At 72.9% G+C, this 21282-nt stretch overlaps 5 protein-coding genes across 5 annotated transcripts in view; 3 read left to right on the plus strand and 2 right to left on the minus strand.

Moving 5' to 3' along the window:
- Nucleotides 1-7094: 7094 nt before the first annotated feature.
- On the minus strand, nt 7095-7553 carry AURANDRAFT_28965 (hypothetical protein; the record flags this gene model as incomplete). Its single annotated transcript, XM_009040585.1, has 1 exon — nt 7095-7553. A coding segment is annotated over one exon (459 nt), but the record flags the coding sequence as incomplete, so codon positions are not given.
- A 1957-nt stretch (nt 7554-9510) lies between these two features.
- On the plus strand, nt 9511-10297 carry AURANDRAFT_65457 (hypothetical protein; the record flags this gene model as incomplete). The annotated part of the gene is made up of 2 exons (XM_009040407.1): nt 9511-9537; nt 9749-10297. 2 exons carry the CDS (start codon nt 9511-9513, stop codon nt 10295-10297), a joined length of 576 nt encoding a protein of 191 aa, XP_009038655.1.
- A 1362-nt stretch (nt 10298-11659) lies between these two features.
- On the plus strand, nt 11660-13203 carry AURANDRAFT_65458 (hypothetical protein; the record flags this gene model as incomplete). Its single annotated transcript, XM_009040408.1, has 2 exons — nt 11660-12108; nt 12189-13203. The coding sequence occupies 2 exons, from the start codon at nt 11660-11662 to the stop codon at nt 13201-13203; spliced, it is 1464 nt and encodes a 487-aa protein (XP_009038656.1).
- Nucleotides 13204-14488: 1285 nt separating this feature from the next.
- On the minus strand, nt 14489-19548 carry AURANDRAFT_65459 (hypothetical protein; the record flags this gene model as incomplete). The annotated part of the gene is made up of 3 exons (XM_009040584.1): nt 14489-15925; nt 15946-16567; nt 17816-19548. 3 exons carry the CDS (start codon nt 19546-19548, stop codon nt 14489-14491), a joined length of 3792 nt encoding a protein of 1263 aa, XP_009038832.1.
- A 923-nt stretch (nt 19549-20471) lies between these two features.
- AURANDRAFT_65460 (hypothetical protein) overlaps nt 20472-21282 on the plus strand; it is a gene marked incomplete at both ends in the record, with an annotated part of 1869 nt that continues 1058 nt past the window's right edge. Inside the window, one exon of the mRNA XM_009040409.1 lies at nt 20472-20782. Coding sequence (XP_009038657.1) covers nt 20472-20782 — 311 coding nt within the window. The remainder of the gene's footprint in view (nt 20783-21282) is intronic.

The following is a 21282-nucleotide window of genomic DNA, read 5'->3' on the forward strand; positions in this document are numbered from 1 at the left end:
TCCGCGACCGGCTCAACGCGACGAAGGAGGTCGCGCGGCAGGTGCCGTGCTGCCCGGCGGACCGCCGCGGCGGACTTTAGACGGAATCGACCTTAGGCTCGCGCGGGAAGGGTTTCCGTCGTCGGGGGGGGGGCAGCTTCGGGGGGTCTTGGCGGGCAAAGGACGCGCGTCGGCGTCGGCGTTGCGCGGTCCGTGCCCGGCGGCTCGCGCCTAGTAGTCGGCGTCCTGCCAGAAGCGCGGCGGCGCGGCCCACGGCGGCGGGCCGCCGTAGGCGTGGAAGGGCGGCGGCGGGCCGAAGCGCGGGTCCGGCTCGTAGGCGCGCCACGCCGGGTCGCGGTTCCAGCCGTGCGGCACGCGGAACGCGTCCTCCGGGACGCCGCGCTTCGCGGCCTGCTTCTCGGCCTTGACGGCCTGCTTGACGGCCTGCTTCGCCGCCTGCTTCGCGGCCTTCTCCTCGGCGGCGCGCGCCTTCTCCGCGCGCTTCGCCGCCTTGGCGCGCGCGTCGTCCTGCTTGGCGAGCTGCTTGACGGCCTTGTCCTCCTGCTTCGCGATCTTTTCTTCCTGCTTCGCGATCTTTTCTTCCTGCTTCGCGGCCTTCTCCTCCTGCTTCGCGGCCTTCTCCTCCTGCTTCGCGGCCTTCTCCTCCTGCTTCGCGGCCTTCTCCTCCTGCTTCGCCGCCTTCTCCTCCTGCTTCGCGGCCTTCTTCTCGGCCTTCTCCTCCCGCGTCTCCTCCCGCTCGGCCAGTTTCTTCTCCTCCCGCTCGGCGAGCTTCGCCGCCTCCCGCGCGGCGGCCTTGTCGTCCCGGGGCGGCTTGAGCTTGCCGCACTTGCCGCAGCGCGGCGGCTTCGCGCCGAGCCGCGCGCAGACCGCCGCGACGTCCGCGGGCGCGCCGCGGCGCGGCCCCGCGCACCAGCGGCCCGGGCGGTAGGCGCCGGAGCCCGCGTAGGCCGCGCGCGCGGCGCCGAGGTCGGCGACGAGGCCGAGCTTGACGAAGCGGCGCGGCGGCACGTTGATGGCCTCGACGAAGGCGTGGATCGCCGCGCCGGCGAGCCCGACGCCGCGGGCCCGGAGCGCCGCGACGACGGCGTCGTCGTCGTCCTTGGTCTCCTCGGCGCCGCAGAACGCCGGCGGCGCGGGCGCGGCGCCGCCGACGAGGCCGCAGCGCGCGACGCGCCGGCACGGCAGCTCGAGGGCCGCGAGGATCGCCCCGAGGTCGGCGGCGCCGGCCGGGTGGCCGCGCGCGGCCATGGCCAGGGACGCGGCGTCGAGGAGCGCCGCGTCCGCCGCGGGGGCCGCCGGCGCGGCGCCCTCCCCCTTCTTCGGCGGCCGCAGCCTCCTCCCCTTCTTCGGCCGCGCCGTCTTCTTCTTCGACGGCCGGGACCTCTTCTTCGTCGGCCGCGCCGTCGTCTTCTTCGGCGGCGACCTCGTCCTGGGGCTCCGCCTCGTCTTCGTCGGCCGCGCCGTCCTCGTCGACGGCGACCTCGTCCCGGAGCTCCTCGTCGCCGTCCTCGAGCGCCTCGACGCGGACGAAGGCCTCGTCGTCGTCGTCGTCGTCGTCATCGCCGTCGTCGGCGTCGACGCGCACGAGCTCCGCGGGCGTGGAGTCGACGACGGCCGCCCAGGCACCGGGCGCCGTGGGCTCGTAGACCGACGCCTCGCTGCCGAGGTCGTCGTCGCCCGCCGCGGCGGCCGCGACGACCGTGAGCGGCGCGTCGGCCGCTCGCGCGGCGAGGACGACGTCGCCGTCGTCGACGAGCGCGAGGACGTCGGCGTCGCCGGCCTTGAGCGCGTAGGACAGCGCGCCGGCGCCCGCCGCGGCGCCGTAGTAGGCCGCGACGGTCCGGCGGAGGCTGTCGATGGTCGGCTCCACCTCGGCGAGGCGCTTCGTGCCTTGGAACTGGAGCTTCACGAGGATGGTCGACATGGCTGCGGTGCGCTCGGTGTTCTCTAGGGGCTAGAAGGTGCACGAGGATACCTGCGGGCGGGCGCAGCGGTGGCGGCGCGCGAGTGCGGAGGCATGCGGACGCACCTCTGTTTGCTTTGGCTTGTTCGGGAGCGAAAGCACGCGCGGAGAGGCTGCCCCGATCAAGCTTCGGATTTTACGATGCAATGAAAACCTCAACATCTGCTCGCTCGCTCCGCGAAGTGCTCCGCGTCGTGACCGGCGGCTCGGCTTTAGCTCGCGCGGCCCGGGGTCGCGCTAGCTCGGCCCGCCCGGGGACCACAGGTCCGGCCGGTCGCCGACCTCGACGGCGACGCCGACGGAGTCCGCGAGGTTGACGATGGCGTGGGCCCAGCCCGTCGGGATGAAGAGGGCGTGGCCGGACCGGAGCACGCAGAGCTTCGGCGTCGCGCGGGGCCCCGCGGCGACGTCGACGGCGCTCGCGTTCGCCGGCGGCCGCTCCGGGAAGAGCCGCGCGACGGCCTCGGGCCGCGCGGCCGCGAGGTGTTCGAGCGCGGAGCCGCGGCCGTCCCTCCGGAACGACCCCGTGAGCGGCGGGAGCAGCGCGAAGAGCTTGGCGCCGAAGAAGAGCGCGTTGTAGGCGTTCGCGTGCTCGTGCGCGTTCGTCTCCGAGCCGCAGCCCCCGAGGTAGAAGAGCGCGGACCGCCGGCGCGCCTCCGCGTCGCGCGAGAACCGCGCGGCGTCGTCGAAGTAGGCCGCCGCGCCGGACTCCATAGCGAGGTCCACGCCGTCGAAGGGGTCCGCCGCGAAGACGTACCCGCCGCCGGCGAGCGGTTGGGCGGCGACGACGTCCGCGAGCGTCTCGCGGCCCGGCGGCGCCTCGCGCGCCCCGCCGCGGCGCCGCACGAGCGCGCCCGGCGACGTCTCGACGGGGACGACGCGGTCGCCGAGGCGGTCGACGAGTGCGGCCCGCGTCCAGGCGTCGGCCGCGCCGGCCGCGAGGGGGAAGACGACGGGCCGGCCGCCGTCGACCTGTGTGGATTCCAAACCTTCAACCCGACTTCAATGTGCGCGTATGCGACCGTTTCGACGCGAGGCTTTCTGCCGTGCTTCGAGAACTCGACGAGAGCAATCGATCCGTCCAAAAATCAGCCGAATCGACTTCGATTTGACCGAGCTAGAGAATTCTGAAGTTTGGTGGGGACCCCCCAAACCAGTGGTTGATTTCCACACAGCCGTCGACGTAGTCGGCGCGGAAGGCCTCGGCCGTCAGCGACGCGCGGACGTCGACCTCGCAGAGGCGGGGCACGCCGGCCGTCGACCCCCAGCCGCCGTCGCTAGCGACGATTTGGTCGTCCTCGGCCGCCGCCGCGCGACCAACCTCGCGCGCGCCCGCGCGGCCCGCGGCGGCGACGCGGGCCCGCCAGCAGCCGCGGCGCGCGGCGCACGCGTCGAGGGCGCCGGCCCATGTCGCGTCGTCGTCGGTCGCGCGCGCGGAAGCGAGCGCCGCGAGCTCGGACCAGCGTTGCGCCGTCGCGGGGTTCGACGCGGCCGCCGCGCGCGCCTCCGCGGACGCGATCAGCCCGGCCGCCTCGGGCGAGGCGAGCGCGTCGCGGCGCACGAGGACGTCGAGCAGCTTGTACTCCGCGGCCTCGACGACCGTCGCGGAGAAGCCGCGCCGGGGAGCTTGCGGCGGTGCTTCCTGAGCACCCTGCGGTAGATCCGCGCGGCGCCCGCGGCGTCGAGCTCGACCTCGTCGAGGCGCCTCGCGGCGCTCATCTTCATGAGCGCGGCGGCGTTGCGGCGCCCGGGCCGCGACGCCTTCTTGATGCCGACGAGCGCCGCGACGAGCGCCGCGGCGACGACGGTCCAGAGCGGCGCGCCGAGGAACGTCCGCTTCCGCGCGGGCGGCGGCGCGGCGGGCGGCGCGGCGGCGGGCGGCGCGGCGGCGGGCGGCGCGGCCACCGGCGCGGCGGCCGGCGCGTTCGAGGCCTCCGGCGCCTTGGCGGCGCGCGGCGCATTCGAGGCCTCCGGCGCCTTGGCGGCGCGCGGCGCGTTCGAGGCCTCCGGCGCCTTGGCGGTGCGCGGCGCGTTCGAGGCCTCCGGCGCCTTGGCGGCCGGCTGCCGGCGGCGCGGCGAGCGCGAAGGTTTCGACCCGCCGGACACGATGGGCGTGAGCACGATGGGCTCGGTCGGCGGCGCGTCGAGGCTGTACGCTGGCATTCCCGGCGGCACAGGCACAGCCAGCGGCGCGGCCGGCGCGGCAGCTGCCTTGGCGGCCGGTGGCGACGCAGCCTTGGCGGCGAAGCCCGGCGGCGCCACAGCCTTGGTGGCGAAGCCGGGAGGCGCGGCCGGCGTGGCCGATTGCTTGGGTGACTTTGCAAAGCCTGGCGGCGCCGCAGCGGGCATCGTCGCGGCCGGGACAGGGTCCATCGCGAGAGCTAGCCGTTCAAATGCTGCTTGAACTCAAGGTCGCCGCCTCACTCACGACGCGCAGACGATGGGCCCGGCGTCCCAGGGCGAGCCGAGGAGCGTCCAGTTGCCGTGGACGAGGGACGTCGACACCTGCCACGCGGCCGCCGCGTCCTGGCGGACCGCGACCCGCGGCGGCGCGTAGGCGCCGCCGACGCGCGTCGCGACGAGCGCGCCGCCCGCCGGCGCGGGTCCGGCGGCGGCGGGCGGCGGTCGCGTGCCCGGCCCGATGAGGCCCATGGCGAGGTCGCCGGACGCGCGGTCGTACTCGACGTTGTCGACGACGCCGGGCAGCGCCAGGAACGACTCCAGCGTGAGGTTGCCGCGCGGTCCGCGCGCGACGACCCAGAGCCGCGACTCGTAGAGGTCGTTGACCCAGAGGCGCGCGCCGGACGGGTCGATCGCGACGCCGTTGAGGCCGAGGGACCGCTCGGGCAGCGCGGGGCCGCAGGCCGCGGGCAGCCGGCCGTCGGGCCGCGCGTCCGCCTCGTCCCAGGTGCAGCGGAGCAGCGCCTTGTCCCGCGCCGGCGGCCCGAGCTGCGGCCCGAACTGCGTCGCGTAGAGCCTGGGCAGCAAAAGGGTGATTCAACGTCGCTTCAACGTGAGTGTTCCGCGCGCGCGCGTTCCGGAAAAAACATTCACGCTTCGAGACCGTTCCGAGAGATGATCGCTCGTCCAAAAATCAGCCGAAACGAGTGGAAAATGGCCGAGATCGGAGCCTTTGAAGTTGGGAATTTCGCTCTCTTTTGCTGCCCTGCGTAGAGCTCGGCCTCGCCGTCGACGGCGGCGACGTCGTTGAGGAACCAGAGCGCGCCCGCGCCGTAGTAGCGGAAGGCGGCGCTCGTCAGCGCGAAGCGGAAGCGCAGCGACGGCGGATCGCCGTCCGCGACGTCGAAGGCGACGATGGTCTCCTCGGCGTTCTCGTCCGAGTGGCTCACGGCGAAGAGCCGCTTCGTGGCGTTGTCGAGGTGGAGGCCGTGGGGCCGGAAGCCGAAGCCCGCCGGCAGACCGACGAGGGGGCAGGGCGTCGCGGCGGGCGTCGCGGTCAGGAGCGACACGGCGAGGATGAGGCCTGGCTGCTCTCCGGGCACCAAGCCCGACGACTGGAGGGCGAGGCCCGCGCGGAGGAGCGTCGCGTCCTCGGAGCCCCGGAAGGCGCCGATCTCGTGGCACGCGCCCGCGCGGCAGCCCGCGACGCAGGCCGCGAGGGCGACGAGCAGGCGGCGAGAGCAGCCCACCATGCCGCCAGGAAGGCTGTAATCTGAAAGTTCAACGCGACCTTCAACCAAGTGCTCTAGGCGCTGTGTCCCGGCCGCCGCCGCCGGCGCGCAGGGCCGCGGTCGCCTCCTGACTCACGGCGCGAGCCGAGCGGGGCGCCGGGGACTCCCCCAGGACTCGGAGTCGGAGGGGCGCGACGCGCGGCCCGGCGCCCGGCCGACCAGGCGGGCATGTGCGCTACACGAGTCACTCGATCGCGGCCCGCCGCGCCAGCCCGCCTTCGCCCAAGCCCCGCCGCGGCGCGGCGAACGCCGCCTCCCGAGACACGCCCCGGGGGCCGCCCGAGGCCCCGCGCGCCGCGCGACGCTTGCCAGCGCGCCGTTACGCCGACGACACGTGCCTCGCCGCCGGTCGTAGTCCGCGTCGTACATGGCCTGCTGGGCCGCGGCCTTCTCGGCCTCGAGGATCGCGGCGGGGTCGGCGATGCCCGCGGCCTCGAGTTTCGCGAGGATGCCCGCGGCGTCGCCGACGACGCGGGCCTTGTAGGTCGTCGCGTAGGCGGTGAGCGTGCCCTTGCAGGACGCGAGGTTCACGGCGGACTCGCCCTTGCACTCGCCGGAGAGGCCCTTGCCCGCGACGGACGTGCGCCAGCACATGGGCGGCTTGGCGCTGTCGAGGGCGTAGGACGTCTCCGTGACGTAGCCGTCCCAGGACGTGTAGGTCACGGACCCCACGGGGCTGAGCGCGCCGGTCTTCTCCACGGGCATGGTGGAAGGGTGCGGTGCGCGCAAAGCGGACGACGGACACCTTGATCGCCGGAGTCGATCGAGCTCGAGGGCGACGGCAACCTCTCACGAGGTAGCGTCGTATCCGCGGCCCGGCGTGGTGCTGCGAACGTCTCGGGGGCTGCCGCGCTAGCTGTCTGCGGCCCGGCGCGTCGTCCCGGGGCTGCCGCGCTCGCTGTAAAAAGAGGCCCGGCGCGTCGGCCCGGCGCGCTCCCCGCCGCCATGGTCGCCGAGGTCGTCGTCGCGCCGAGCAGCAAGGCCATGCGCAAGCGCCAGGAGGCCCGCGACTACGCCGCGCGGGTGCTGGACCCCGTGCTCGACCCCGCCATCCAGTACCTGCGGATGCAGAAGCCCGGCCCCGCGCGCGTGCTGCCCACGCTTTTGAAATACCTGCAGGCCATGCAGGAGGGCGAGGACCTGGAGCCCGATCGGTCGAAGATGAAGCTGCCGCCCATGCCCGCGGCGCAGTTCCCGACGGACTTCCTCGTGCCGATTCTAGGCGCGCTCGTCAAGGAGATGCCGCCCAAGGAGGAGGTGCTCGGCGCCCTCATCGCCAAGGTCGAGGAGGCCCTGGGCGCGGGGAAGAAGGACGACGAGTGACGAGGGTATCGGCGCCCCCGCGACGGCGCGCGCGCGCGCGCCGCCACCGGGGCTTGTTTCCTAGAAGAACTTCTGAGGGAGGACGTGCTCGAGCACGAAGACGGCCGGGGCGTCTCCTAGAAGAACTTCTTAGGGAGGACGTGCTCGAGCACGAAGACGAGGAGCGTCACGACGATCTCCGCGATGATGAGCCAGATGACGATGATCTCGAGGCGGGACGAGTGCGAGTTCGCGAGCTGCGTGTTGAGGACCTCGAGGAGCTCCTTGAGGATGTCGAGCCGCTTGTTGAGGAGCTCGACGCGGTCCGGCACGTCGAGGTGGTCCCGCAGGGCGATGTAGGCCGGCTCGTGCTGGTCGTCCTCCCAGAGCCAGTTCGGGCTGTCCAGAATCTCCGAGTGGAGGTTCACCTGCGTCGACTCGGTGAAGATCTTGCCGATCATGCGCGAGATCTGCGTCTCCGAGAGGTTCGTGCGCCCCGTCGCCGCGAGCCGCTCGGGGATGGGCCGCACGTCCTCGATGGTCACGTCGACGCGCGCCTCCCAGACGAAGAGCTTCGCCGACTGCGCGAGCGCGTAGGCCAACGTGAACTTCTCGAGCGGGTCGCCGCCGTCGAGGCGGATGACGTCGTTCGCGCAGGACGCGCCGCGCCGCTTGCCCCGGACGCCCGGCGCCTCGGCGACGTAGGTCAGCGTGTCGTGGGCCTCGACGCGCTCCGCGGCGGACGTCGCGCCCGCGCGCACCGCCGGGTCCCCCAACCTGCGCCGAATTCAAATCTTCACCTCGACGAGCGTACGCGACGGTTTCGACGCAACCTCTTCGGCTGTGCTTCGAGAACTCGACGAGAGCACTCGATTCGTCCAAAAATCAGCCGAATCGGCGTCGATTTGACCGAGCTAGAGAAGTTTGGTGGGGATCACCCAGCTCACTGTTTGATTTCCACGCGGCCCCCGGCAGCCCGGACACGAGCTCGCGCTCGACGGCGCGGTCGAAGCCCCAGGTCACGACGCAGCCGAAGCCGAAGACGAAGACGTGGCGCTCCGACGCGCGCCGCGGCGGCGCCGCGGCGCCGTCGCGCTCGCCGTCCGTCGCCTCTTTTTCCGACGCCTCTCCGCCGATGATGCGCTCGCCGCCGGGCGCCTCGACGACCGGCGGCGGCGGCGGCGCGCGGTCGCCCCAGCCCGGGGCCCAGAGCGACGCCCCGGCGGGCCGCGCGTCGCCGGCGGGCGCCGCGTAGGGCCCCCCGGCCGCGTCGCCGCCGCGCCGCTCGGGGCTCCGCGGCGGCGCGGCCGACGCGGACCAGCGGACCGCGCGGCCCGGCGACGCCGCCGCGTCGCGGGCCTCCTCGACGAGCGCGCTGTGCACGGCGCAGTCCAGGGCCGTGTCGACCCAGGGCCCCCGGGGCCGCCGCACGTCGCCGGCCTCGAGCCGCCGCAGCAGCTCGTCGCAGTCGACGCCGTCGCCGAGGCAGTAGACGGACACGCGCCGCACGCTGTCCTCGGCGCGGTCGCTGTTCGACCGCCGCCGCGCGGGCCGCTTCGGGTAGCGGCGCCCGCGCACGGCGCGCGCCAGCGACGGCAGAGGCCGGGGCACGACGGGCCGCCCGCCCTCGAGGTCCTCCGAGTCGCTGCTCCGGTTGTCCTCCTCGCCGGAGGAGAGCAGCCGCGCGCGCATCTCCTGCGAGCCGTCCATAGGGTACTCTTTCGGAGCGCTAGGGCGTGCTCTTCAGGGCGCTTGCTATTCAGAGCGGAGCGCTAGGGCGTGCTCTTCAGGGCGCTTGCTCTTCAGAGCGCGAACATCGTTTGGCTTGTGGCAAATAAAAGTTCAAGCACTGGGCTCGCTAATCAAGGCTGAGCCCCGCCGCGCAGGCTGACTCCGTCGCCGCCGTCGCGCGCGCCTTGGCAGGCAGCGCACGATGACCTTCGGCGCCGTCGGCCCCGCGTTCTACGAGTTCCTCGTCGCCCACGGCGTCGACGACCCCTTCGACACGTGGTTTTTGCTGTACATCGGCTGGTGGGTCCTGTTCCTGCTCTTCTTCTTCGGCCCGCTGTCCTGGGTGGTCCTGCGGCCGCCGCCGACGAGCGCGGCGGCGGCCGTGCCGCCGCCGGCGACGCTGAGCGACGACCAGGCGGCGCGGCTCGAGGCCGCGGCCGGCGGCGCGGCGAAAGTCGAGGGCGTCTTCGCGACGGACGGCAGATGGTTCGAGGTCACGGTGGACTGGGAGGGCGTGCCCCGCGCGCACGCGTCCGGCGCGCGCGCGGCGAAAAAGGAGGAGAAGCTCCGCTTCGTCGCGCGGAAGGCCGTCGAGCTCCGGGAGGCGCTGCCGGCGCCAGGGCAGGAAAAGAGTGCGAAATTCCCAACTTCAAAGGCTCCTATCTCGGCCGTTTTCCACTCGTTTCGGCTGATTTTTGGACGAGCGATCATCTCTTGGAACGGTCTCGAAGCGTGGATGTTTTTTCCGGAACGCGCGCGCGCGGAACACTCACGTTGAAGCGAACTTGAATCACCCTTTTCCTGCCCAGGCCCGCGCCGACGATGGCGCTCGACCGGACGCCCGTCACGGTCCGCGGCCGTGTGGAATTCAAATCTTCAACCCGACTTCAATGTGCGCATATGCGACCGTTTCGACGCAAGCTCTTCGACCGTGCTTCGAGAACTCGACGAGGGCAATCGATGCGTCCAAAAATCAGCCGGATCGACTTCGATGTGACCGAGCTAGAGAATTCTCAAGTTTGGTCAGGACCACCCAAACCAGTGGTTGAATTCCACACAGGTCCGCGGCGTCAACTTCGCGGCGTCGCTGGTGGCCCACGGCGCCGTCGCGTGCTACGTGCCCGGCGCGGGCACCTACGACCCGGGCGCGCCGCCGGGCCGCGAGTGCGTCGGCCGCGACGACGCGGATTTGTTGGTCGCGCACGTCGCGGCGCTGGTCGGCGCGGCCGCGCGCGACGCGACGGAGGAGGACGCGCGCGCGATCTCGGGCGCGCTCCGGCCGACGGTCGACGAGTTCAACGGCCGCGCGACGCTCCACGCCTTCGTCCACGACCAGTTCGCGGAGCACGGCATGCGCAAGTGCTACGGCTCGTGGCTGCTGGGCCGCGCAAAGGACAAGCGGCTCCCGAAGCCGATGATGGAGCGGCCCCAGCTCCGGACCTTCCTCGGCTGGCTCGAGCGGGGCCACTACGACGCCGGCAGGCCGCCCCTCGGGCCGCCGCCGGAGTACGCCGCGTCCCGCGCCGCGGCGCTCGCGGCGGACGCCGGCGCCGCGGACGACGCGACGATCGCGGAGAAGCTCCGCGCGCTCGGCGAGGCCCAAACGTAATCGGAGTGAGGGGCCTATCCGCGCGTCGGCGATGCGCACACGGCGAGAAAAAACACGACGGCCCGTGACGACGTACTACGCGGGATCTCCCCGCGGCCGCAGGACGCCGTCGGCGCCCCAGGCGAGGTCGCTCCGCGCCTCGATGCGCGCCCCCGTGTCCGGGTCGACGAAGGCGAGCGTCGCCGCGTGGAGGCAGAGCCGGTCGAAGCCGGGGCCGTCGCCGCCGTAGAGCGCGTCGCCGCAGATGGGGTGGCCGATGCCCGCGCAGTGCGCGCGGAGCTGGTGGAGCCGGCCCGTGTGGGGCACGAGGTCGAGGCGCGTGGCGCCGGCGAAGCGGCCGCTGACGGCGAAGGACGTCCGCGAGGGCTTCGGCGGCCCGAGGCCCGGCTCCGGCTCCGCGCCGGCGGCGACGACGACCATGCGGCTCGCGGCGCCCTGGCGCCTCGGCGCGTCCCGGCGCGCGAGGGCGAGGTCGATGTCGCCGGCGTCCGCCGCGACGTCGCCGATCACCAGCGCCTCGTAGGCCTTGGCGACCGTCCGCTTCCGCCACTGCGCCGAGAGGTCCGCCGCCGCGCGCGAATTCAGCGCGACGGCGAGGCAGCCCGACGTCGCGTAGTCGAGGCGGTGCACGCTGCAGGCCTCGGCCCACAGAGCGTCGCGCTGCGCGCGCCGCAGCACGCTGTCGGACTCCTCCATGCCCTCGGCCGCCTCCGCGGCGTCGACGGCCGCCTTGAGCGCGCGGTACGCGGCGGACGCGGCCGCCGGGCCGAGGCGCCCGCCCGCGGGGCCCGCCGCGAACTTGACGAACTTGTCGTGGGTCCGCGGCAGGCTGCCCGCGCGGGCCCGGACGGCCGGCGGCAGCGCCTCGCAGCGGGCGGCGACAGCGTTCCACCGCTCGCGCCGCGTGGGCCGCTCGAAGGCCGCGTCCACGGCGGGCGACGGCCCGCCGGCCGCGGCGACGGCGTCGGCGTGCGCCGCGACGAGCGCCGCCGTCGGCCCGAAGGCGGGCACGCTCCGCAGGCCGGAGGGCTTCTCGACGACGACGACGGCGCGCGACATGGCGAGCACGCGCAGCCGCGTCGCGTCGGCGAAGCGCCTCGCGGCGTCGGACGTCGCGCCGTAGTTCACGACGGCGCGACCGCAGCGGAGGACCGCCATGACGGCCGCGAGCAAGCGGCGCCGCATCAACCGCGGGCCTAGGCGGCCAGATAGGCGGCCATGCCGTCGGAGTATTGCCGTCGGGCCCTCGAGTTGAAGGTCAACATCCAGGGAGAGTGGAATGTTTCAAATGTTACTGATATGTGTTGTAAGCAAAGCGCGTGGGCAGTCTGCCCCAGGGTGGGTAGCATTTCTTCTGGACGCATGGCTCGTCGGGCAGCCTACGATTACGTCGTCGTGGGCGGCGGCTTCGCCGGCCTCAACGCCGTCAGCGGGTTGCAGAAATTCCGGCCGGCGGCGTCCATCTTATGTATCGACAAGCACGACGCGGCCGGCGGCAGCTGGAACGATTATTATAGCTTTTGCAAGCTGCACGCCCCCCCCCTGACCTTCGGCATCGCGGGCCACGGCTGGCCGGGCCTCGCGAGCCCGAACCTCCTGGCGACGCGCGACGAGGTGCTGCGCCACTTCCGGAGCTTCGCAGACGGCGCTCCGAACCTCGAATTCCTCGGCGGCGCGTCGTACGAAGGCTGCGCCCGCGGGCCGGACGGCGCGCTCGTCGCGACCCTCGGCGACGGGTCGAGCGTCGCGGCGCGCGAGCAGATCATCCGGGCCACGGGCTACGACTACGAGCGGCACATGCCTTTTCCAGTGTTCCTTCATCCAACATCCCAGTGTTCCGTCGCCAAAGAAAGACAGAACACCAGTGGAAAGCCACCAGCGTTCCTATTAGGCCCGCGCACCTCGACGGCGTCAGCGACGGGACCGCCGCCGAGGTCGAGTGCGCGAACCTGCCCGACGCCGTCGCGGCGCGCGGCGAGGAGACGCTCTACGTCGTCGTCGGCGGCGGCAAGACGGGCGCGGACGCCGTCTGCTTCCTCGGCGAGCACCGGCGGCGCGGCGACGACGTGCTCCTCGTCACGGGATCGTCGAAGGGCTTCTTCGTCCGCGACGAGGTCTTCCCCGACCAGGGCTCCCAGAGCGTGTTCCAGCCCATGATCACGGAGGTCATGCTCGACATGATCGCGGCCTGGGACGGCACGGACGCGAGCGAGCGCGCCATCCTCAACGACATGGTGGCCCGGGGCACGCTCTGCTCCCTCGGCGGTTCCGAGGTCGCGAACACGGGCCTCGGCGTGCTCTCGCGCGCGGAGCAGGCCGCCGTCGAGGCGACGGCGGAGATCGTCGCGAACGACCACTACGTCGGCGTCTCGGAGCGCGGGGCGACGACGGAGGTCCGCCTCGCGTCCGGCGGCGCCGTCGTCACGCGGAAGCGCGTCGTCGTCGTCAACGCGCGGTCCTCGGGGAGCGACCGCGTCCACGCGTACAACTCGGACGTGCACCCGCTGCGGCCCGAGGGCCACCTCGACTTCGGCGCGCTCGCGGGCTTCACGGGGCACACGAACTACCTCTTCTCCGCCGTGCTCGCGAAGCACGGGTCGCCGCGCGTCCTCGAGGGCCTACCGCTCTACGGGCGGCGCACGCGCGCGCGGCCGCGCGAGAACTTCGTCTTCGCCTACCTCGTCAAGGTCTACGCGAACATCACAGCCCTCATGCCCGCGCTCGAGATGAAGCACTACCTCTCCTCCGACTACTCCATCAACGCGACGCGCTGGTACCCGACGGCGCGGCGCCTCTACGGCGTCTACCGGCTCCTCCAGTCGCGGGACGCCGTCGCGGCCATGGCCGACGCGCACCTCCGCCGCCTCGAGCCCGGCGACACCCAGCCCCCCCCGGAGGGCGCGTGAGGCGCACCATATGATGGTTTGATCCCGGCGCTCGGGCTCGGGGCCGGCGCGCAACCGGCGCGAGTGCTCAGGCTCCGAGGCCAGAGCGAGCGGGCGACTCCTGTGGCGATCCCGCGCGCTCCGGGGCGACTTCGAGCGGTCCTCCGCGCGATCCTCCGAGGCGCTCCCGAAGGCTCAAGCAGGACCCGATGGCGTCGCAGGCTGGAGAAGTCCCCAGGTCTCGCCAAAAGACGATTGTGGAGAATTCGGGTCATATAGGACCGGCCGCTGGACGGCCGACGCTGCGCCTCGCGCGCCCGCGCCGCCTCATCGGTCTCGTACCATCTGATCAATGGCGTCAAGCCGCAAACGTGCGAAGCCGTCGAAGCCGTTGACGTCTGTGGCGGTAAAAAAGTGGATAGAAGAGCAGGAAGCGACTGCGAATTTGTGGTTGCTCGTGTCTGAACCGGACGTTTTCGGTAATCAGCAGATTCGGATTCCGGCGCGTCGCGATTTCATCTCCCACTTCTCCGAATTGATTCGTAGCCTGGACGCCGACGATTCTGAGTGCCCCGTTATCGGATTCTACGCGGAGACGGTCGTCGAGTTCTGTCGCGCGTGTATGCCGCACCTGAACGGCTTGCCGCGAGTAGACGAAATTCCGGATCTTTGCAAACTCATCAAACTGGCACACTTCTTGGCTGCGCCGCAACTGACGAATCATTTCATGAATGAGCTGCAAGAGAGGGATATATGGGAGACGAATGAACTTATAGCGTTTTTTGATGTGATGCGACATGTGGGCAAAACCATCTTCTGGAAGAAAGACCTAAAAGATTACACAGATGATTTTGTTTTCGATTACTCTATTGGAACAAGGATATCCGAGCCGGACAAAAGACTGTTGAAAAAACAGTTCCCGAAAGAAGTGCACCAGATGTTCACCCTCCATTTGGAACAAATGAAAGACGAATGTCGATCCGAATGGACGACCGCAGAGTATGAAGACCGTGTTAGGCATTTTGAACAGCTTGCCGAGTGGCTGCTCGAGATGGCTCGTCCGGCATCCACTTCCTGAGCTCGCCTCCTTTTCACACCTTATTCGCGCCGCGCGCGCCCGGGCGCTCGCGCGACGCGCGAGACGAGACCGACGCTGGCCGCGCCAGCCAGCCGAGGGCGTCGTCGCGCGCCGCGTTAATGCAGTAGCGCTTCCGCTCCTATGCCCCGGACGGTCGCGCCTCACTCGTCGGCGCGGACGTTGCCGTCGGACTCCGCAGCGCGGAGCTTCGCGCGCGGCACCGCCGGCCTAGACGAGCTCGATGGCCGCGACGGCGAGCTCGAGGGCCGCAGAGCCCGCCGCGCTCTGCCGGCGGACCTGCGCGCGCGCGGGCCCGGCGAGCCCCGGGCGCCGGCGGTCGCGGCGGAGCGCCGGGTTCTTGAGGAGCGTGTACGCGAGGTGCCACCGCGTCCGCGCGCGGCTGTGCCGCGGCTTGCGCGCGGCGAAGGCCTCCGCGGCGACGTGGAGCGCCGCGTCGTGGTGGCGGCGGTGCGCGTAGACGAGGGACATGAAGGCGACGTGCGACGCGTCGAGGTGCGCGTAGCGCTCCGGGAGCACGCAGACGTCGAGGCTGACGAGGTGGAAGAGGCAGAAGACGACGGACGTCAACACCCGCGACACGAAGAGCGCGGCGCCCACCAGGAGGCCGTAGGCGACGTAGGACGCGTAGGCCACCGCGAAGGCCGCGGGCCGCCTCGCGCGGTAGCCGTCGCTGCAGTAGCCGTGCATGACGAGCGGGTCGACGACGCAGCCCATGAAGGCCGACGCGGCGGCGAAGACGACGAGCGTGAGCCGGTGGTCCCAGAGGACGCCCCGCGGGTACTCGTTGACGCACGCGAAGATGAAGAACACGAGCGCGTTCTCGAGTATGATGTAGCCCAGGGACATGAGGAAGAACTGGGCGCCCACGACCGACGTGTCCCGCGCGAGGACCGCGGCCCGCGAGAGCCGCGGCGGCGGCCGCGGGCCGCCCGCCGCGCCGCGCTCGAGCTTCGCGAGCGCGCGGTCGAACGAGGGAACGACGCCCCACGCGACGCGGAGCATGAGCAGCGACGCGAGCGGCACCGCGACCTTGGCCGACACGTTGAGGTCGCGCTGCACGGTCCGGAGCAGCTTCGCGGCCTCGGGCAGCAGGTCGCCGACGTAGTCCGCGGGGTCGAGCCCGGCGGCCCGGAGCTCCGCCTCGACGTCGTCGACGCTGTCCGCGAGCCGCCCGAGGTACGTCGTGCGCCAGTGCCGCACGGCGTAGCCCGTGAAGTAGGCGAGCACGACGACGCCGAAGAGCGCCGCCGCGACGACGACGAAGGGCCGGCTCCGCGCGACGACGCGCGCGTCGGCCGCGGCGACGATGGCGTCGCGGTACGACCGGAGCGCGGCGGCGACGGCGCGGCGCGGCGACTTCGCCGGTGGCGGCTTGGCCACTGGCGCCGCCGGCGGCGCCGACGCGGGCTCCGCCGGCGCCGCGGCGACGGGCTCTGCCGCCGGCGCCGCGGCGACGGGCTCCGCCGCCGGCGCCGCGGCGACGGGCTCCGCCGGCGCCTCCTCCTCGAAGAAGACGTCGGAGAGTTTCACGCCCCCCCGGCCGCCGCCGACGCGGCCCACGACGAGCCGGCCGCCGTCGACGGCGACGGCGAAGCCCGGGTGGATCGCGAAGGTCGCCCCGGGGCGGCGGGGCTCGCGCCGCGGCTCCACAGGAGGCGCCGCACCTTGCGCGCGCGCGCCGCGCGGAGCCGCCGCCAGTGCTGGAGCCAGTCCGCGTCCCGCCCCGTCGCCACCGCGACGAGGATCGCGAGGTGGAGCCCGACGGCGACGGCGCCCGTGATCGGGTTCACGACCAGGAAGAAGCGGTCCTCGTAGGAGCCCGCGAAGTCGTCGTAGCGCCGGACGGACACGTACGTGAAGAGGCCGAGGCCGACGACGCTGAAGGCGGACCACGAGAGCGGCGCGCCGGGCACGTTGCCCGCGCTGACGGCCTGGAAGGCGAGGCCCGTCGGGAAGCACACGAGCACGTAGGCGACGACGTTCGTCCAGGCGCCGTCGTCGAGCGCCGCGGGCATTCGAGCGTCGAGGTAGGGCCGGAGCGTCGGCACGGCGAACGTGAGCACGAACTGGAGGAAGACCATGAGCGTGAGGAGCGGGATGGCCGTACACCGAGAGTGGCCGCCGAGGAGGTCGTTGCCGAGGAAGCGGCTCGCGACGCGGCCGCGGGCGCACCCGCTCGCGTCGACGGCGCCGGCGAAGCTCTCGCGCGGCGCCGGCGCGTCGTCGGCGGGCGGCGCCGGCGCGTCGTCATGCGCATCGGACGCGCGCGGCGCGGTCTGCTCCGAGCTGGAAGCCGGGGCAGCCCGAGCCATAAGTACTGAGATCCCAGAAACCAGGTCAACGAGCCGCGTTGATCAGGTGATTGCAGTTTCGTGTTCGCGAGGCCAGCAAGGCTGCCGAATGTATATGCCGAGCGGGCTCCGAAGCATGGACGATGCCGAGCGAGCAGCGATTCTGGCGCGGCTGCGGCGGACGCGCGAGCGCGTGGCCTGCGTCGAGGCGGCGCAGACCCGCCCGCGCGCCCGCGACGCGCCGGCGCCGCCGCTGCCGGCGCCGCCGCCCCATCCCGAGCGGCGCGTCCTGGCGCCCGCGTCGGAGGAGCCCTACGCGGCCGCCGAGGGCGACCGCGTCATCGTCATCGCCACGAGCCGCCCGGGCGTCGTGAGGCAGGTGACGGCCAACGGCTGGGTCAAGGTCTTCATGGACGAGTGCGACGGCGACGACGACGTCGAGAGCTACCGCGTGGCGCAGCTGAGGCCCGAGGCCGCGCCGGACGAGGTCACGTGCGGCGCCGCGCCCCCCCTCGAGTCGCCGGCGGCCAAGGCGGCGCGCCTCGAGGCCGAGCTCGCGCGCAAGGACGGCGTCCTCGTCGACCTGAGGTCCGCGCTCGCGGCCGCGCGCGCCGAGCTCGAGCGCAAGGCCGCGGCGACGGAGGCCCGCGTCGCGGCGCTCGAGAGCCGCGTCGAGGCCGAGCGCGAGCTCGAGCGGTCCGTCCGCGCGGCCGTCGACGAGGCGGCCGCGTCGTCCGACGCGGCGCGGCGCCTCGAGGCCGAGCTCGCGGGCGCGCTCGGCGCCGCGCGCTCCGCGGAGCGCCGGGCGGAAGCCCTCGAGGCGCGCCTCGTCGCGGGCGGCGTCCCGCGACGATCTTCGAGAGCCTTCGACCGGGAAAACGTGACCGACGCATCTTCGTAGGTCGCGGAGCGCCAGCAGCGCAACGTGCTCCGCCTCGACGTGCCGACGCTGACGGACGCGGCGCTCACGGGCGCGCTCCGGCGGCTGCCCGCGCTCCTCTCGGAGGTCCACGACGAGCGCGCGCGGCGGAGCGCCGCGCGCGACGCGACGTCCGCGGCCAACGCCGCCGTCTGCATCGTCTGCCTCTCGGCGCCGCGCGCCGTCGTCTTCGGCTGCGACCACTTCGTCGCCTGCGCGCGCTGCGCGGCCGCCGTCGACGAGTGCCCGGTCTGCCGCGCGGCCGTCGTCGACCGCCGCGCAGTCTACACCTAGGGCTATGTTCGGGGCCGGACTCGGAGTTACACGAGCTCGTTCTCCCCCCGCGGCGCGAAGGAGTACTCCGTCGTGATGGGGCCGTCGGCCGCGTCGTCGCGTCGGCCGAGGCAGCAGCAGAGCGCGTCGAGGCAGCCGGCGACGGACTCGGAGAAGACGCGCGCGTGCTGCGGCCGCCGGTGGCGCGCGTACTGCCAGTAGGCGAGGCCCGCGAGCAGCGCGCCGACGACGACGCCGGCGAGCGCGAGCGCGGCGGCGGCGACGGCGCGGAGCGGCGCCGCGTAGGCCGCCGCGCGGGGCCCGCGCGTGGGCTCGCCGACGTAGCCGAGGTCGCGCGTCGTCCGCGGCGACACCTGGAACGTGCCGTAGGCAAAGGTCACGACGCCGACGAGCTCGCGGAGCTCGCGGCCCTCGAGGCCGAGCGTGTTCCACCGGAGCTGGAGCTCCGCGTCCGTGTCCAAGATGCGGTCGTCGAGGCGCGCGACGCCCGAGCCGTCGTCGATGGCGACCATGCCCGTGACGGGGTCCGCGTCGGAGGCGAGGACGACGTCCCGGAGCCGCACGAGGACGCCCTCGAGGGCCTCGGGGTAGCCCTCCGGCGCGCCGTCGCCGCCGCACGCGAGCCAGCCCGTCTTCGCGTCCAACGGCGCGACGTCGACGTCCGGCACGCCGCCCAGCGGCCGCGCGGCGACGAGGCGCGCGAGGCGCGTCATGCCCTCGAACTCCTCGGCCGTGCCCGCGAGCTTGATGGCCGCGCCGACGCGGAGGAAGTCCGGCGCCGGTGCCTCGCCGAGCGACACGGCGACGCCCTCCCAGGGCCGCGCCGCGGCGCCCTGCTGGAGGAAGAACTCGCCCCGGCCGACGGCGGAGACGTAGCCCCGCGTCGCGACCTCGCGGAGCACGTAGGGCGAGTTGTCGCCGACGTCGCTCGCGCCATCGCACGCGTCGTCGAGGTCGCCCGCGGGCCGCTGCACGGCGCGGATGTCGACCTCGGCGAGGCCCGAGCCCACGGGCGGAGAGCCGGCGGCGACGTCGCCGGGCCGCCGGGGCAGGAGCTCGTAGCGGCCCGCGACCATGACGACGACGCCGACGACGGCGTCGACCGTCGCGCCGCGGACGTTGTCGACGGCCCACGCGTCGTCGTCGTCGCCGCCGCCCGCGGCCCACTGGGCCCGGAGCTCGCCGAGCACGGAGCCGCCGCCGCCGAGGAAGCCGTCGTTGAGCACCGCGGGGCCCGTGCCGTCGTCGAGGATCATCGCGCCGCCCGCGTCCGGGTCCGCGAGGATCTCCGCGCCCGCGGCGCGCACGAGGCAGCCCTCCCAGCGCTCCCGCTCGCACTCGCCGACGTTCGCGGAGATGGCCTCCGTGGTCACGTCCGCGGGCACGACGGCGGCGACGCCGAGGTCCGCGTGGACGACGACGGACGTGACGTCGACGACGCGCGTCTCGCCGCCGACCTCCATCATGCGGCCCTTGACGGAGACGCGCATGCCCTCGCCCAGCGTGTCCGGCGCGAGGCGCGGCGCGTCGACGACGACGCCGGACCAGGCCGCGACCTCGGCGGCGTCCGTGACGGCGAAGCGCCCGAAGGCCACGGCCGTCACGTAGACCTTCTCGAGGGCCACGTGCCTTCCGAGATAGGGGCTCCAGTCGTTGTCGCAGGGGTGCTCGACGAACTGGAGGTCGCGGACGCTGACGACGACGTCGCCCCCCGACGCGCCCCCGAGGCACGCCAGCGCGACGAACGACCACGGAGTCATCATCGTCTCCAAGTGGGGCAACTTGGGGCTGCATCTGCAAGTTGAGGATATGCCTGGGGTTTCATGCATCGGGCTGCCAAGTTCGGTCATGTCTCTCTAATATTAGCTATGCGCGCGCTGCTCCTGGGGCTCCTCGCGGCGGCCACGGGCGTCACGCACGACGAGGCGCGCTGCATCCTCAAGGACCAGCGCGTCGCCTTCTTCGGCGACAGCCTGAGCCGCTACTGCTTCTTCGGCATGAACGTCTGGCTCGAGACGGGCGCGCTGCGGGCCGAGGAGTTCGCGGGCAAGTGGGGCGTCGAGGGCTACGACTACGACTGCTGCCAGGGGCAGCAATGGACCGACGACGAGCAGGACTGCGACGCGGGCTCCGGCCACCGCATGTACCTCTACAAGGATTTCGACGACATCAACGCGCGGACGTCGTTCTACTTCATCGCGTCGGTCTGGTTCGACGACCTGGCGGACCTCGCGGACACGCTCGAGGCGGACACGATCGTCTACAACCAGGGCTGGTGGCAGCTCAAGGACTGCCGGGGCACGTACTGCGGCGACGACTTCGACGACGAGTGCGAGGACACGTACCGCGAGGACCTGGGCAGGAAAAGGGTGATTCAACGTCGCTTCAACGTGAGTGTTCCGCGCGCGCGCGTTCCATAAAAAACATCCACGCATCGAGAGCGCTCCGAGGGATGATCGCTCGTCCCAAAATCAGCCGAAACGAGTGGAAAATGACCGAGATAGGAGCCTTTGAAGTTGGGAATTTCGCACCCTTTTCCCGCCCAGGCGAGGACCTGGGCCAAGTCATCGACCACCTTTTCTCCCGGGCGACGACGGCCGTCTACCGCACGACGGCCTGCTGCGGCGAGGAGGACGACGACTGGATCGATGGCATCGAGGCGCAGAACGCGGTCGCCAAGGACGTCATGGGCGCCGCGGGCGTGCCTGTCGCGGACGTCCACGGCTTCTACGGCTGGGACGACCTCGACGCGGCGACCTTCGACGGCTTCCACGCCAACGTCGCCACGTGCCCCCTCTGGTACGACCTCATCCTCGAGCGCATCGACGCCGCGCGCGGCACGAACTGCATCGGCAACTCCGACGGCTGGAGCTACTACGACCCGACGCGGGCGCCGACGACGGCCTACGCGCCGACGCCGCGGCCAACGCCGGACCCGCCGGCGCCGACGGCGGCCTGGTGGGACTTCGACACCTGGCCCGCGCCCACGGCGCCGCCGTCCGCCGCGCCGCCCGCGCCCTCCGCCGCGCCGCCCGCGCCGACGGCCGCGCCGCCCGCGCCCTCCGCCGCGCCGCCCGCGCCCTCCGCCGCGCCGCCCGCGCCGACGGCCGCGCCGCCCGCGCCGACGGCCGCGCCGCCCGCGCCCTCCGCCGCGCCGCCTTGCCGACGGCCGCGCCGCCCGCGCCCTCCGCCGCGCCGCCTTTGCCGACGGCCGCGCCGCCCGAGCCGACGGCCGCGGCAGTGCAAACTCCGACCGCCGCGCAAGCGTCAGTGGCGCAGCCCGCCCCGACGGCCGCCGCGCAATCAACTCCTACGGCTGCGCAACCCGCACCGACCGCCGCGCCGCCGGCACCCTCGGCCGCCGCGCTTCTGGCTCCGACCGCCGGGCAAGCGTCGGCGGCGGAGCCTGCGCCGACAGCCGCCGCGCTTGCACCTCCGACCGCCGGGCAAGCGTCTGCGGCGGAGCCCGCGACGACCGCCGCGCAAGCGTCGGCGGC

This window comes from Aureococcus anophagefferens (assembly GCF_000186865.1).
Source record: "Aureococcus anophagefferens unplaced genomic scaffold AURANscaffold_15, whole genome shotgun sequence".
In the NCBI taxonomy this organism is placed as follows: domain Eukaryota; class Pelagophyceae; order Pelagomonadales; family Pelagomonadaceae; genus Aureococcus; species Aureococcus anophagefferens.